We start from the raw sequence: 18,335 nt of genomic DNA, 5'->3' as shown, positions 1-18,335 counted from the left end.
AATCTACTTACTCCATTCTAAGTTAGTTTGGAATAAGTTTTCGCCTCCTAAACTTGCAAAACAGGCGTAAGTGGCTGGACGCGCCCCCTTTTGAAAAAAAATTGTTCTAAAATGAAACTATTCTAACTCACTAGAACTGGAGCAAACTAAATGCCGAGAATTGCAATTTCTAAGATGCTCCATTCTAAACTAGTTGCTCCAAAAAAATAGGAGCGACTCAGACCGAAACTTGAGCCCACATGTTTGTGGTCCTTTATGAGCAGTCTAATTTTATACTGTGTAAATGTTGATTTAAGCGGTGTAAATGACTTATTCAAAGTGGTGATTCAATCGTTCATAATTACTTGAACTTTTTCTTTTAACAGGCAAATGAACGCAAAGTATCTGAATCAGGTGAGAAACAGTTAACATACCAGTTCTCATTGTTAATTTGATCTCCAAATCCCGGTGTGTCGATAACTGTCAGATTCATTTTTACTCCCTTTTCTTCAATAACTAGAAGAAGAAAAAATAAAAGAAAATATATCAGGAAGATCAGACAGATGGAGTGTACAGCCCAAGGAGAACATAAATAGTATAGTGTCCACAGTAATCACATTTGGAAACAAAATCCACTGTTTAATGACCTCTCCCCACGCCCCAACTCAATAATATCACATACAGATTAAATATGATAGGACATATCTGCCTCACTTCACTCTTAGTTGTAAAATTAATAGTCAAGAGGAAATAATGAACTTACAGGTTGTTAAAAATCTTTTTTTTCCAGTCTAATTTTGCGTGTTGAATTTTGTGATCATCAAGATGAGGGATGTTAGTGCTGAGGAACAGGACACTTTTCCCATTTCAACCTGGTATAGCAAGGTTCGATGCTGGCTAAGCCTTGTTTTGCTTGGCCACAACCTGCTTCAGTCCTAACATTACAGTAACAGTTTCCCATTTCCACACTAGCTATCCTGTGACATTACTGAATTAAACTCCCAATTTATTGCCCATTTCGGCACAGCCCTGTGCTATAGGACTGCACTCACTTGAAACTCATTTCATGTACGACCATTACAGCCAACAATTCGAGACTGATCCCATCACTCAGGGCTGGTTTATCGCTCAGTTCTCTGAACTAAAAACCCAGTGCTAATCCACCACTTCATCCAACCTCCCCTCTCCCAACTGTTTTCAATATAGTTTCATTTCTAGAATTAGATAAAATTATAAAAGGCTTACAGTGACAGTGTAAAGCAAGCTGCAATCTTTGATGCACAGAATGTCAAGTCTATGCAGAAAAAGTGAAGAATGCATGAAAAACATTTCCTGACAAAAGCACACTGTTCCTCAAATTGTACGCAGAGCATCTACAAGCAGCTCTGGGTAATGGTAACTAGTGTTTAAACAGTATGGGGCTGAAATTGCCCCTTTCCTTTCAGGCCTGTTGCCACCACAAATCAGCAGCCACGCTGCGGAGTGGAGTGGCCGCTGACTTTTGATGGAATGGCTGCTGCTAGCCCAATTGCCCTCCTGAGTTTTCCCGGCGGTGCCCCGATCTCCCCCCCCCCCCCCCGCCCCAATGCTCCGCTGCTGTCGAAGCAAGTCATCACCGTGCGCACCACCGATTTAACCCCACCCCACCCCCCCACAACATTCCCCTCGGAAAATCTTCGGCCCGCCCAGCGGTGCCAAAACCTGTTTTTTCCCTGTGGTCCAGTGAGGTCCTGGCCTCCTGCAGTGGCTGTGCAGCTTCTCTTAAAGGGGAGGGCTCGCTGACGCCATGTTCTTTTTTGTTGGCCGACTGTCATGTCAGCCCGACAGTTATGTCCTCGGGTTTGGCCAGGCCGCCTACAGGCAACCTGCCAACCCATTGTTGGGTACCAGGCCGCTGGCCCGGCCGAAACCCTCCCTGGTGATCCAGTGGGCCGAAGTTTAAAAATCACGAAGGCTCTCCCCTTTAAGTGAAGGGGAGAGCCGTGGTGACGCGGCGCCGTGATGACATCATCACGGTGGTGACTCCGCAACGCATCCAACTTCCGCCCCTCAGGTGTAGTCACCGCCCCCATTTACACCGACTTCCGGATCAAAACAAAAAAAAAAACAACACGGAATTTCACGAAAGAGTCGACCTGAACCACACCTGTGATAAAAACCATCAAAATGGGGTGGGAGTACCCTGCTTTAGGCGGGGGGCAATTCCTACCCCTGTCTCATCCATGTCTTTGTTACCTCTGGACTTGACTATTCCAATGCACTCCTGGCCGACCTCCCATTTTTCACCCTCCATAAACTTAAGCTCATCCAAAACTCTGCTGCCGGTATCCTAACTCACACCAAGTCCCAAGCACCCATCATTCCTGTGCTCGCTGACCTACATTGGCTCCTGTTTAAGCAACACCTCCATTTTAAAATTCGCATCCTTGTTTTCAAATCCCTGCATAGCTTCACCTCTCTGCAATCTTCACCAGCCCCACAACCCTCCGAGATATCTGTGCTCCTTCAATTCTGGCCTCTTGGACTCAGATTTTAAATACTCCAGCATTGGCAGTCGTGCCTTCCGCTGCTGAGATTCCCTCCTTAAACCTCTCCGCTTCTCTACCTCTCTTCCTTTAAGACACTCTTAAAACCTACATCTGACTAAGCTGTACCCTAATATCCCCTTACGGGTTTGTTGCCAAAATTTGTTTGATGACTCTCCTGTGAAGTACATTGGGGCATTTTACTATGTTAAAGGCACTATATAAATGCAAGTTGTTGTTGATGTTCAATCCCATTTCCATCAAGGGCCGAGCACACTTGCATGTCTGGGATGAGCACCATGTACTCAATAATCTAAGTCTGTAAAGCATTAGTGATTCATTTGGGATCTGAAACCAATAGGTGTGTGTAGTATGTTAGTTGTGTTTTAGGTCCAAGTGTTAGTTTATCTCCGCCTGTCCTGACTTGACTGAAGAAGATAAGAACATAAGATCATGGACTCAGGTCCACTTCTCCGCCCACTCCCCTTATCGTTTAAGAAACTGTCTATTTCTGTCTTAAATTTATTCAATGTCCCAGCTTCCACAGCTCTGAGGCAGCGAATTCCACAGATTTACAACCCTCTGAGAAAAAATTTCTCCTCATCTCGGTTTTAAATGAGCTGCCCCTTATTCTAAGATCATGCCCTCTAGTTCTAGTCTCCCCCATCAGTGGAAACATCCTCTCTGCATCCACCTTGTCAAGTCCCCTCATAATCTTATATGTTTCGATAAGATCACCTCTCATTCTTCTGAATTCCAATGAGTAGAGGCCCAACCTACTTAACCTTTCCTCATAAGTCAACCCCCTCATCCCCAGAATCAACCTAGTGAACCTTCTCTGAACTGCCTCCAAAGCAAGTATATCCTTTCGTAAATATGAAAACCAAAACTGCACGCAGTATTCCAGGTGTGGCCTCATCAATACCCTATATAGCTGTAGCAAGACTTCCTTGCTTTTATACTTCATCCCTTTTGCAATAAAGGCCAAGATACCATTGGCAAGTGTGGCCAGATATCTGTCCACGTTGTTACATCCCGAGTACAAATGTAGGAGCAGGATTTTGAACTGGCCATCAAAGACAGAAATGGATCAGTGTCAACTCTTCTGTGCTTAGTTAAGACCCAGACTTGGTCTACTCGTTATTTCAGCAATGTTTCTGTTCTAACTATCCATCTCATCAACGAACAATCACTGGCGTTGAAAATTAAGTATCTTAATTATGGGCCTTCAGTTGAATTTGGTATCACCCTTAGAAATCAAGCTGCCTGTTAATCTGCCTGCTGCGAGTGCTGACAGATCGCCATGGCAAGAAAGCAAAACTCAGTTTAATTCTGACTTCAGTTTTGTTGAGGGCAGAGATCACACAAATGGAACTGAATATTCTATTGTTCCTTTGCAAACATTCTCCAGAATGGTTATTGTTACGTACATAGGGATATCTGCGCTTTCAAATATACCACTCAGTTACTTGTCATTGCGTTTGATGGACGGTTTGTATTGTCCAGCACAAGAACATTCTACAAGCTAACTTCCCAGAAAGGAAGCTTTAGGTGTCTGTCAGTGAACCAGATGAGTCACCTTGGAGCAGAACAAAAACTAATGTCAAGGTATTTTTCCAGAAGTGAAATACTTTGACATAATTCTTGTTGTTTGCAGAAGTTAACAGATGACCAACATCATTTTTTTTTTTAAACCAGTGGTTTAAACCATCTTTAACTGCACTAATTTCATTTTCTTTTAAACTGACGAGGTAGTGATGTTGAGGTCGAAATTAGAATTTTATTGAAATTACATGGAGATCTGTAAATGAACTACATCATTACACATGGAAAAAACTTGCATTTATTTTGTACTTTTCATGCCCTTAACAGCCAATGAAGCACTTTGGAAGTATAGTCACTGTTGTAATGTAGTAAATGCGACAGTCGGTGTGTGCACAGAAAGGTCCCACAAATAGCAATGAGATAAATCACCAGAAAATCTGTTTTTAGTGATGTTGGTTAAGGGATAAATGTTGGCTGGGCAACTGGGGAGAACTGTTCTTCTTCGAATAGTATTGTGGGATCTTTCATGCCTATGTGAGTGGCTAGACGGAGTCATTTCATCTCAAAGGCAGCACCAACAGTGCAGCCCTCCCCCAGTACTGCACTGGAGTGTCAGACTAGATTCTGTGCTTCAGTCTGTGAGCTGGGAGGTTCTGTGTTCAAGTCCCACTCCAGGGGTAAAAGTGCTATCAAGTACATAGTTTAGATATACAGGATGTACTCCCACCCTTTCACATACCATTTTTCTGAGACCCTTTTTTAAAAAAATCATCCATTGGAATCCCTCTTCTGTTGGGTTAGACAAGCAATTGGCTGTGATCTCCTGCCTCATCCACACTCAGCTACTCAATCGTAGCTGCCCAAGAACAGCACGAGTTAACTCTTCAATTTTCCTTCCTGCCCCCACTGTCTCTTCAGTTGACATTCTCAATGCATGTGGGGAAGTTCCATGTAGTACCTGTGTCCTACCACTCCAGGGTGCAATGCTCTGCAAAACAGGCTGCTCCAGTGAGGCCACTTTCCATACATACTTCTGGCATCACTTACATTTTGGCTTGGAAGAGCTGGCAAGACAGGTGGGCGAGCTTTATAGTCAGCGAGACAGGACACAACTGGAATTAGAAGCATTTTGAAAAGGAAAGCCCAGCGCGCGGTTAATTGGGACACACACACTACCACTTGTTCTAAAAGGAGGTATTGAGGATTCACAAAGCAGTTTGAAACAGACTACTATTTTTGGGATATGTTTGTGATGAAATTATTCACATTTTCAGTAAATTTTTGGCCACTGATGGGGAATGGAACACTTTTCTATCTTTGTGCAACTCAATGTCCGCCCACTGGCTATTACCCTTATTGGTGGCAATGCACCTGTGCTTACTGTATCAGTTTTTTACCTTCCGGGATAGGCAAATGTGATCTGCAGGAGATTTTTGGTGTAAATTCTCGTCGGCAAGGTGAGGGTAACAAATTGGCATAAATTTCAGCATGATTTCTGTGGAGGTATGGTCTGGGGCCTATATTGCAGATGTGGGCTATGGATTCGTGCTCACAAATGGTTGCTGGAGCCAGTTTTAAATTAACCATCATGGCCATTAAATACTAATAACAATTTGTTGAATTAGTGTGAATTCTTCAACAACAAATGCAAATCAAATTATTTGCGGGCAAAAATTAATGTTCACAGGAAAAATGACTGTAGTGACAATAACTATGAAGATTTTTATATCTCTTCCCTACCACCGCCCTCAAAAGTTTTGCACCCGCATCCCATACATTTTTCTCTGCTTTGAAATGTCTCTTTTACATATGTTCAATACATGAAGGCTATGAGGAAATAAATGTTTCCCCAAATACCTTCCTGGGCGGTGACGGCCCAAAATAAATTCACATAAAAAGTTAGTGGTACAATTAAAAATATATATTCCAAGATTTCTTTTAGCAGCTTTACAGATGATCCTACTTTTATTTTTTTAAGACTTAAGTTTGTCCTTTAATGAAATATATATATATTGCAATGGATGAGTGATAAAGTACTTTCACAAAATGAAGAGACACAACTGTCAAAGGATCAAACCTTTAAAGAAACCTACCACAAACAACCCATTACTCACGTAATTCAAAGCAGCACCGATGGCTACTCGCAGATATGGGTAAATAACAGTTATGTAATTCCCAGCCTCGCAACCAACCAATGCTTAGAGTGATGCTCATAGCAGTCATAACACTCAAAACATTCAATTTATTTAAAATAATAGATTTTCAATACTTCAATGCCAATTTTATTTTGAATGTCTGTTCAGTGATTTGTTCAATATTCATGATTGTTATCCAACCAATTGAAAGTCCTGAGGGAATGCTAAGGTACCCTTATATCTACATAAACCTACTCCAGGAAGCATTCATAGATATCAGCGCTCTCAGGTGAACATAAAAGATCCCATGGCACTATTTTGAAGAAGAGCAGAGGATTTATCCCCGATGTCCTGGCCAATATTTATCCATCAATCAACATCACTAAAACAGGTTACCTGGTCATTATCACATTGCTGTCTGTGGGAGCTTGCTGTGCGCAAATTGGCCGGCTGGTGCATGCTTCCGAACCGAAGAACAAATATGAACTTACCTGGTGCCTCCGGAGCTTCGGACTCTTCCGGTTCTGAGCCTGCAGGCATCGCCTGCGTAAAGGCCCACGGATCCCAGGGGTGCATGTGATTCAAAGTGTCCCTGGGATCATGTGGGCCAGGCCAACCAATCAAAAAGGGGGATTCCAATGATGCTTATGGCGATTCCATTTACGTACTGAATCCCCCAATAGAAATCTCCAAATAAATAAAATTTCACACCACTTACATAATATTCAATAATAAATAATAATCACGTTCAAAATTAATTAAAGGACTCTTTAATTAAGCACAAAATAAAAATTCAATGTTTTGAAAAATAAATGTAAACATTTTAAAACAGGCCAAAATTTACCTAAACTAATTTTAAGTGCATGTGTATGTTTAAGTTATTAAAAAAATAATTTTAACACCCATTTTAATCCTTACACTGGATGCTGGAACCTGAAATAAAAACAGAAAATGCTGGAAATCTCAGCGGGTCAGGCAGCATCTGAGGAGAGACAAACAGAGTTAATGTTTCCGGTCGATGACCCTTCGTCAGAACTGGCGAATGTTCAAAAAGAACAGATTCTTGAGGAGCGCTGAAAGGGGGGAGGGGAAGAAAGAATGAAAGGGAAGGTCTGTGATAGGATGGAAGGCAGGAGAGATTAGAGACAAAAGGGCTGATGGGCCGAATTGAAATGGTATTTGGCAGAAGTTAGGAAGAGGTAGGTCTGGTAAAAGAAGGTCTTTTATCAGGCATAATAGTTTAGTGGGCATTTGCTGGGCAGTAGTTGGGCAAATAGCCCGATTCTGTGCCAGCAAAAGTGAACTTGTAGCGGATGTGGTGGATCTATCCAAGTGAAACTTGACAGATCGCAAGTTCCGGGTTTTCACGCATGCGCACACATGTGGAAACCTGGAACTTGCGGGGCCTTTCTGAAGGCTTCCGACTGCGTATGCTGTGTGCACATGGTCAGACGCATCGTAAAATCCAGGCCTATATGAATGCCAAGTAGCAAAATCTGAAATTAGCATTAGTCAGTAAAATTGTTGCTTTTTTAAAAGTTCTTTCGTGGGCTAGGCTAATATATGAAGAACAGAATCATACCCCAAGCAAGAGTCAATGATTTCAGGAGAGAAAAAGAGGGGCAGGGAATACAGGCCAAAGGAAAAAAAGAAAACTGGTACAAGTATAAATAAAGCAAACATGAGACTGGACAGTTTGATCAATGTGGACCAGTGTGAGCAAGTGGACTAAAGTCATTAGACAGAAATCATTTTCAGAGATCCACCTTTTTATGGATATTATGACAATCCTCTATTGAGCCAGTGCCAGAGTCACAAGTGGTGGCGAGGAGCTGAAGCACTGATTTAGCTCAAGGTTAATAGGATACAAACCAACACCAAGATTTAAAGGGGAGAGCGCAAAAACTGGATAAATCCAAATGGATAAAAATAACAAGCCAATCTGGACATTTGTTTAAATCTCCGCTGAATACAAACTTTGTAATCCAACATCTTAGTAGGTACTATGAAAACAGGTTTTCTTTTAAAAAAATAAAGGCAAAAGCTTTTTAAATGAGTATAAATGGAAGCCTCCCTCAGATCTTGGAGGTCAATTTTCTTCTGCAGCTTGAGGCACGCGACAAAAATGTTCCTACAAGACTAGAGGAATGAGAAAATGGTGTAAAAAGGTGCGAGACCCAAAATATACATACTAGGAAGGAAAGAAAGGAGGGACGGAAAGAAGGGAAGGAAAGAAAGGAAAGAAGGAATTTCATGACCTCAGGACATCACAAAGTGCATTACAGCTAATGGCATCCTTTTGAAGTGTAGGCACCATTGTAATGTTAGAAATACAACAGCCAAATTGTGCACAGCAAGCTCGCACAAACAGCAATGAGATAATGGCCAGATAGTCTGTTTCCCAGCCAGGACACCGATGAGAACTCACCAGCTATTTTCAAATAGTACCATCAGGTCTTTTACATCCACACCCGAGTAGTTGGGACTTGAAACCTTCTGACTCAGAGGCAAAAGTGCTACTGTACATGACATCTCCAACACAAATGTAATACCAGCGTGGTGGTCCAATTGGTGTGTTAAATCATAGGGTAACATGATCGACTTCAGACTTTCATACATTGCAGAACTACTGTGATTCAACGCTACTGGAATGCAAAAACATAATAATTCACACACATTATAAAACCCAAGAGTCTTAAATTAATTCTGGCAGCTTTTAAAAATGTAGGCAGGAGATTAATTCTTCTATTAATAAAATCTCCATGGGGAGGAGGACAAGTGGGATGAATTGTGCAATTAAAACCATATACTCTGGACCAAAACTCCATATATAACAAATAGTTCTGGTCTGTGAGTTTTTGCATCATTATTCTTGGCAAAATGAGGAATTTTGACATGCTAATCAGGCTGTTTAAATAACCAACGAATATGGCAGTGCTGCCTCAGAAACAGCAGTATAATATAAAGTAAGGTGTTACTTGTATCATATGGGCATGAAGACCCACCTCAGGAGGGGCGGGGGCCCACTTCAGCAAATGGTTTCACTTCCTGCCTTCAATGCCAGGAATAGTGGTGGCAATGGCAAACAGCTGCCATCAGTGGCCGTGGAATCATGCTCATTATTTTATTCTAGTCATGCACAAGCTGAGGCTTTGATATTGCTTGTTGTACGAGGCTTTGCGCAGGACCAGGAAGGATTTGCAACCAGAATGAACAAGTTTCAGATGCAAACTTGTAGTACCCGTGCCATCTTATGCAGTTACAAATCTTCCACGTGCAGTTCTTCTGGTGTTGCTGAATTTGCCTCAATATAAAATTGAGCATCATCACATTGTTGTTTGTGGGAGCTTGCTGTATGCAAATTGGCTGCTGTGTTTCCCATATTACAACAGTGACTACACTTCAAAAGTATTGCATTAGCTTTAACACGCTTTGGGATGTCTTGAAGTTGTGAAAGGCGCTATATAAATGCATGTCTTTCTTTCAAATACAGCACAACAGGAATCAAATTAGATTAAAATGCAAACATAAGTATCACATTTGCACCTACATAAAATTTCCTGGCAGCCAATGTGCCAAGTCTAAAGCAGTTTTGGCAGCAGGTGCCTACAGGGACTGAACCAGTCTTGAAAATTCTAAAAATGCAGATGCCCCTTTAAAAATTTAGCATCTTCCCCCCCCCACCCCACCCTGTGGGGTCATGTGACCTAGCAAGACATCTGCATCACTTTGCGATGGGGTTTGTCAGAGTGTTGACTGAGGCTTGTACTGAACAAATGACGAGCTTATCACTCGGCTTGGCTATCTGCTGTAACTCATCATGGGATGGACCACTGACATTTCATCCACCTTGAAGCGTGTCGACTAGATAAGGCCATAACATCAGCGTGGGAAGCTGTGAAAGATTCCAGGACACCCGATCTCCGCCGTCACTCACCCTCCCACCAGGTCAGTGGGTGGAACTGACGGATAGCAAAATAGGAGTGGAATTCTGCCATCCCCAGTCCCAACAGTTTGCAGCTCGTAGATTCAAATTCCTTCCTTGCACTGTGTAGGCTCCACTCTCACAGCGGCATTATATTATGCAGACACGCGCAATTATTTATGTTAAATGCAAGAATAGCCTACACATCCAATTGTGCCATTTACAAGATTTATAAGGATGATGCCAGAACAGAGAGGTTATGACTGTCAGGAACAGGCTAAACAGGCCGGGGCTCTTTTCTCCAGGAGAGAGAAGGCTGAAGGATGACCTAGTAGGTCAGATGTTTCCACTTGTGGGGGAGACCAAAACTAAGGGTCATAAATAGAAGTCAGTCAATAATAAATCCAATAAGGAATTCAGGAGAAACTTTACCCAGAGAGTGGTTAGAATGTGGAACTCGCTACCACAGGGAGTAGTTGAGGTAAATAACATGCCTTTAAGGGGAAGCTGAATAAACACACGAGGGGAGAAAGGAATGGAAGGCTATGCTGATAGGGTGAGATGAAGAGGGGTGGGAGGAATCTCGTGTGGAGCAGTTGGGCCGAATGGCCTGTTTGTGCTGTACAGTCGATGTAATTCTAGGTGATTTCACTGTGTTCAGGAGAAGCTGTTGACAGTAAGGTGGTTTCGTATCTGTGTGGTGCACCCTGCAGCAAAAAGGACGTTATGGCAGCTGTATTTACTTTATCGATTTGATGCAGTGCACCAGCAATAAACAACCACACTTGAAAAATGCTTGTTTATAAGGATTTCCTCTCAGTAGTTGCTCAAGGGTGATCTCTTATTGCAGTTGCTCTTTTTTAAATTAATTATTTAATGATTTTGTTTACTCAGCAGCCACTTCCATTTGCTGCGATACCAAAATCCAACTGAGTGTTCCTGCAGTGTTTCTCTCTCAAATTCCAAGGGTGGGGATTTTAACCTGCTGGCGGGACACCACTGGTGTCTGCTGGTTTCCCGGCTGCTGCAGCAGTACGAGGTCTGCGCTGATTTTAGTCGCCGGGTCTCATTCGCGGGCGGCAATAAGCAAGAAGTGGCTGCCAGCCTCTGGAATACAGTACGACCCTTAGTCGCCTAACGGCACCCTGCTAAGTGTGGGAAGGGGCCTCGCAATGGGGAAGGCCTGAAGTAGAGCCAGGGGAGGCCTAAATCTTCCTTGTGGTGCCTGGTCCCACAAAGGAAAGTGGGGGGAAATAAAAACAACTTACCCGGAGAGGCCTCTTCAGACAGCAGCTGCCAAATCGGCTGTGAAGCCGATGAACCCTTAACCGGTGACAGATGCTGAATGGACGGCTGGTGCCCTTCCTGGTTGGAGCAGTGGGGTTTCTCCTCACACCTCTCCACATTAGTGCAATCGAGGTCAGAAACTCATTGAAGTACCATGGAGCAGCATACTCATGCTCCAACATACTGCAACGGGAAGTTGCCTACTCATTAGCTAGATAGTGGCTACTAATTAAATCAAACAAAAACACTATTGAGCAACATTTATTCTTTAAGCACACCCGCCCCCAGCAAGTCATGAGATGGGGAAATACAACTTTCCACCTCTTCGTCATGCAGTGTCAGGGGTCAAGTCTTCAGATTATGGTTTAGATGGGGTAATAAAGGATTTGCTCTGTCCCAACATTGCAGAAAAAGCTGCTGTCTGCATTACATTTACTAGATGCATGCTGCTACTCACGACACGGGAGAGAGAAATATTCCCCTCCGTGATTACTTCACACCAGCCTCTGAACAGCTCAAACTATAGGATCAATATGAATGTTTAATTTTCCAAACAAGCCATCACTTTGACCTATGAATGAGGCTGATAATTTAGTACCAGCATGTGGGTAGTTTGTACCAGAGGCTCTGCCCACCCAGTGTTGACACCATTGAGGATCATTTCACTAGGGGCCCTTATAGTGAGAGAGTAAACTTTCATTCCATCATAGAAACATAGGAAATAGATGCAGGAGTAGGCCATTCGGCCCTTCGAGCCTGCACCGCCATTCAATAAGATCATGGCTGATCATTCACCTCAGTACCCCTTTCCTGCTTTTTCTCCATACCCCTTTATCCCTTTAGCCATAAGGGCCATATCTAACTCCCTCTTGAAGATATCTAATGAACTGGCACCAACAACTCTCTGCGGTAGAGAATTCCACAGGTTAACAACTCTGAGTGAAGAAGTTTCTCCTCATCTCGGTCCTAAATGGCTTACGCCTTATCCTTAGACTGTGACCTCTGGTTCTGGATTTCCCCAACATCGGGAACATTCTTCCTGCATCTAACCTGTCCAGTCCCGTCAGAACGTTATATGTTTCTCCGAGATCCCCTCTCATTCGTCTAAACTCCAGTGAATACAGGCCCAGTCAATCCAGTCTCTCCTCATATGTCAGTCCTACCATCCCGGGAATCAGTCTGGTGAATTTTTGCTGCACTCCCTCAATAGCAAGAACTCAGATTAGGAGACCAAAACTGAACACAATATTCCAGGCCTCACCAAGGCCCTGTACAACTGGGCCTTGGTAACACCTCCCTGCTCCTATACTCAAATCCCCTAGCTATGAAGGCCAACATACCATTTGTCTTCTTCACCGCCTGCTGTACCTGCATGCCAACCTTCAATGACTGATGGACCATGACACCCAGGTCTCGTTGCACTTCCCCTTTTCCTAATATGCTGCCATTCAGATAATATTCTGCCTTCATGTTTTTGTCACCAAAGTGGATAACCTCACATTTATCCACATTATACTGCATCTGCCATGCTTTTGCCCACTTATCTAATCTGTCCAAGTCACCCTGCAGCCTCTTAGCATCCCCCTCACAGCTCACACCACCACCCAGCTTAGTGTCATCTGCAAACTTGGAGATATGACACTCAATTCCTTCATCTAAATCATTGATGTATATTGTAAATAGCTGGGGTCCCAGCACTAAGCCCTGCCATTCTGAAAAGGACCCATTTATCCTGACACTCTGCTTCCTGACTGCCAACCAGTTCTCTATCCACGTTAATACATTACCCCCAATACCATGTGCTTTAATTTTGCACACCAATCTCTTGTGTGGGACCTTGTCAAAAGCCTTTTGAAAGTCCAAATACACCACATACACTGGTTTCCCCCTTGTCCACTCTGCTAGTAACAGCCTCAAAAATTTTTAGAAGATTTGTCAAGCATGATTTCCCTTTCATAAATCCATGCTGACTTGGACCGATCCTGTCACTGCTTTCCAAATGCGCTGCTATTTCATCTTTAATAATTGATTCCAACATTTTCCCCACTACTGATGTCAGGCTAATCGGTCTATAATTCCCCGTTTTCTCTGTCCCTCCTTTTTTAAAAAGTATTGTTAAATTAGCTACCTTCCAGTCCATAGGAACTGATCCAGATTCGATAGACTGTAGGAAAATGATTACCAATGCATCCACTATTTCTAGGGCCACTTCCTTAAGTACTCTGGGATGCAAACTATCAGGCCCTGGGGATTTATCAGCCTTCAATCCCATCAATTTCACTAACACAATTTCCTGACTAATAAGGATTTCGTTCATTTCCTCCTTCTCGCTAGACCCTCGGTCCCCTAATATTTTCAGAAGGTTATTTGTGCCTTCCTTCGTGAAGACAGAACCACAGTATTTGTTCAATTGGTCTTTGTTCCCCATTATAAAGTCACCCGATTCTGACTGCAAGGGACCTACGTTTGTCTTCCCTGATCTTTTTCGCTTCAAAAATCTATAGAAGCTTTTGCTGTCAGTTTTTATGTTCCCAGCAAGCTTCCTCTCATACTCTATTTTCCCCCTCCTAATTAAACCCTTTGTCCTCATCTGCTGTATTCTAAATTTCTCCCAGTCCTCAGGTTTGCTGCTTTTTCTGGCCAATTTATATGCCTCTTCCTTGGATTTAACACTATCCCTAATTTCCCCTGTTAGCCATGGTTGAGCCACCTTCCCCGTTTTATTTTTACTCCAGACAGGGATGTACAATTGTTGAAGTTCATCCATGTGATCTTTAAATGTCTGCCATTGCCCATCCACTGTCAACCCTTTAAGTATCATTCGCCAGTCTATTCTAGCCAATTCACGTCTCATACCATTGAAGTTACCTTTCCTTAAGCTCAGGACCCCTCGTCTCTGAATTAACCACGTCACTCAGCATGTTAATAAATAATTCTACCATATTATGGTCACTCTTCCCCAAGGGGACTCGCACAACAAGATTGCTAATTAGTGCTTTCTCGTTACACATCACCCAGTCTAGGATAGCCAGCCCTCGAGTTGATTCCTCGACATATTGGTCTAGAAAACCATCCCTAATACACTCCAGGAAATCCTCCTCCACCGTATTGCTACCAGTTTGGCTAGTCCAATTTATATGTAGATTAAAGTCGCCCATGATAACTGCTGTACCTTCATTGCACGGATCCCTAATTTCTTGTTTGATGCTGTCCCCAACCTCACGACTACTGTTTGGTGGTCTGTACATAACTCCCACTAGTATTTTCTGCCCTTTGGTATTCCGCTCTACCCATACAGATCCCACTTCATCTAAGTTAATGTCCTTCCTTACTATTGCATTAATTTCCTCTTTAACAGCAACGCTACCCCACCTCCTTCAACTTTCTGTCAATCCTTCCTGAATATTGAATACCCCTGGATGTAGAGTTCCCAGCCTTGGTCACCCTGGAGCCATGTCTCCGTAATCCGAATTATATCATATTCGTTAATAGCTGCCTGCGCAGTTAATTCGTCCACCTTATTACGAATACTCCTCTCATTGAGGCACAGAGTCTTCAGGCTTGACTTTTTAAACACACTTTGTCCCTTTAGTATTTTGCTGTAATGTGGCCCTTTTTGATTTTTGCCTTGGGTTTCTCTGCCCTCCTCTTTTACTTTTCTTCTTTCTATCTTTTGCTTCTGCCCCCATTTTACTTCCCTCTGTCTCCCTGCATAGGTTCCCATCCCCCTGCCATATTAGTTTAACCCCTCCCCAACAGCACTAGCAAACACTCCCCCGAGGACATTGGATCCAGTCCTGCCCAGGTGCAGACCGTCCGGTTTGTACTGGTCCCACCTCGCCCAGAACCGGTTCCAATGTCCCAGGAATTTGAATTGCTCCCTTCTGCACCACTCCTCAAGCCATGTATTCATCTTAGCTATCCTGTAATTCCTACTCTGACTGGTAGCAATCCTGAGATTACTACCTTTGAGGTCCTGCTTTTTAATTTAACTCCTAGCTCCCTAAATTCAGCTTGTAGGACCTCATCCTGTTTTTTTTACCTATATCGTTGGTACCTATATGCACCACGACAACTGACTGTTCACATTCCCTCTCCAAAATGTCCTGCAGCTGCTCCGAGACATCCTTGATCCTTACACCAGGGAGGCAACATACCATCCTGGAGTCTCGATTAGCGACCGCAGAAACGCCTATCTATTCCCCTTACAATAGAATCCCCTACCACTATAGCCCTCCCCACTTGGCTGCTGCTGCCCTCCTGATGAGTCATCCCCCCCAACAGCACCCAAGGTGGTGTATCTGTTTGAGGGGGATGACCGCAGGGGACCACTACACTACCTTCCTTCCACTGCTCTGCCTGATGGTCACCCATTCCTTATCTGCCTGAGTCACCTTTACCTGCGGTGTGACCAACTCACTAAATGTGCTATTCACAACATCCTCAGCATTGCAGATGCTCCAGAGTTAATCCATGCGCAGCTTCAGTGCCGCAATGTGGTCTGTCAGGAGCTGCAGCTGGGTGCACTTCCTGCACATGTAGTTGTCAGGGATACTGGGAGCGTCCCTGATTATAGCGGTCGTGTACTTAGACCATGTATACTAACTGTATGGTCACATAAGGTGTGCCACCAGAGGGCACTGCAGTGGGAGACCTGAGGGTCACCTGCATAGGTGTGCAGGACCCAGTATAAAAGGCTGCCCACCATGCTTGTGCCTCACTCTGGAGTTACAATAAATGGGACTAAGGTCACAACAGCTCAAGTACAATACTAGACCTCATGGAGTCATTCATTAAAGACATAACAATAGTCAGATTTGAAGCCAAGTCCCAGAGCATAAAGGCAATGTCCTGATCCTTCCTCAACTACTTTATAATACTCATATTACAGGAGGAAGCCATTCGGCCCATCGTGCCCGTGCCAGCTCTTTGAAAAAGTTATGCAATTAATCCCACTTCTCCACATAACATAAGAACCTAAGAAATAGGAGCAAGAGCAGGCCATTTGGCCCTTCGATCCTGCTCTGCCATTCAACAAGATCATGGCTGATCTTCTACCTCAACTCCACCTTCCTGCACTATCCCCATATCCCTTAGTTCCCAAAAATTTATCAACCTCTGTCTTGAATATACTCAACGACTGAGCATCCACAGCTCTCTGCGGTAGAGAATACCAAACATTCACCACCCTTTGAGTGAAGATATTTCTCCTCATCTCAGTCTTAAATGGCCGACCACTTATTCTGAGACTGTGGCTCCGTGTTGTAGACCCGGCCAGAGGAAACATCTCAGCATTAACCCTGTCAAGCCCCTTAAGATGATCACCTCTCATTCTTCTAAACTCTAGGGAATATAGGCCGAGTTTACGCAATCTCTCCTCATAGGACAATCCCCTCATCCCAGGAATCAATCTGGTGAACCTTTGTTGCATGCACTCTAATGCAAGTATGTCTTTCCTTAGGTAAGGAGACCTGAACTGTACACAGTACTCCAGGTGTGGCCTCACCAATGCCCTGTATTATTATAGTATGACTTCTTTACTCTTGACACTAAAGTAAAAATTCAGCTTCCAGAAATTTTGTAAAGCATAGGCAAGTATTCTACAATTAACTAAAGATCAATAGCTTTTAAAACTCTGAATAAGCTGGCTTACAACACCAGACAATTTGTACTGCTGAAGCTCTTTGAAGTTTGAGGGTTATTTTCTGTCACTCTATCCACCTACAAGTCAACACATGTCAAACTAAAGGATTTTTTACAAAACACATTGAAAGGATGATCTGCAAACATCAGCAGTGCAAATTGTCTGCAAACATCGTTGGATAAGATTTTTTTTTAAGCAAGTTTACCATGTTGCCAAATACTCAATACTTTGCACAGCCCAACAGTTCATACCCACTCCCCGACAGTGGAGCCAAACAAGTGTGAAGACACGTCTGTTTAGTTACCCGCAGAGTCTGTGGGCTGCTAAAACTGACCATACTGGCGCCACTGAATCAAAATAACTGAAGAGTTTGCCTTATCTCAAGTCAGTTATGATTTCACAGCTTTCCGCCATGCGTAAGCTCAGTTACATTTCACTTAGCAGCTTGGAAATCCTCCCCTGTGCGAGAGAGGGGTGGGGCACTGGGTTTATAATGCTGGTACCTGTACGCTCTTGCTTAGCAGTCCTGCTTATAATGAAGTCGCTCTTCAAATGTATATTGGCGTACACCACTGTAAATATATCCCTACATCAACATAAAGCCTGCCACAAGGAAGAGTGGCTTTACGTTAATATTTGTAAAGGGTCTATCTAGCATCTACAAACCCTCTTCCCCAAAAATGCTGTTGAGGGCCAGGAACAATTTCAAATTTCCAAAACGGAGATAGATAAGTTTTTTGTTAGGCAACGATATTAATCATTACAGAACCAAGGCGGGTAGGTGGAGTTACGATACAGCTCGGCCATGATCTAATTGACTAGCGGAACAGGCCCGAGGGGCTGAATGGCCTCCTCATGTTCCTGGACAAAAGTGATTTAGTTGTCTGCCTTCCATTTTAGTTAATAATTACATAATTCAGTGCTTTTGTTTTACTGAAATTATGAAAGCAGAACATATTTAGTAATGGGTTTATCATCAAATGTAAAATATTTAAAATCTTGACCATTTAATTCTTGTTATTTCATTTCATAAATTAAAAGGTTTGGTCAAAGCTTCAGCAAGAACCAATAAGGCTTGGCAGTAATTTACACAATTCCTGTTCCTAGAGAAACAGGGCCATCATATGTCAGACTTAAATACGTTTTTTTGAGTAAATTAAATATCTGCATATCATATGTTTAGACATTCCACATCTTTCTGGTCACAGATTTCTAGTAGGGATAAGTAAGTGGCCTCAAATTGGAGCTATGCCTTCATCTACTTCTGAACTGAGCAAACTCAGCATTAACTTCTG

General features: G+C 43.1%; 1 protein-coding gene across 8 annotated transcripts in view; it reads right to left on the bottom strand.

Moving 5' to 3' along the window:
- The window catches only part of septin12 (septin 12), a 429,590-nt gene that overhangs the window by 55,692 nt on the left and 355,563 nt on the right, over positions 1 to 18,335 (bottom strand). For all 8 annotated transcript variants that reach the window (XM_070901064.1, XM_070901066.1, XM_070901070.1 and 5 more), the window contains one exon: positions 414 to 495. In XM_070901064.1, coding sequence (XP_070757165.1) covers positions 414 to 495 — 82 coding nt within the window. The remainder of the gene's footprint in view (positions 1 to 413; positions 496 to 18,335) is intronic.

This window comes from Pristiophorus japonicus, chromosome 15 (assembly GCF_044704955.1).
Source record: "Pristiophorus japonicus isolate sPriJap1 chromosome 15, sPriJap1.hap1, whole genome shotgun sequence".
Lineage (NCBI taxonomy): Eukaryota > Metazoa > Chordata > Chondrichthyes > Pristiophoridae > Pristiophorus > Pristiophorus japonicus.
Note: the sequence above shows the minus strand (reverse complement) of the source record. Positions and strands in the feature narration are given on the sequence as shown.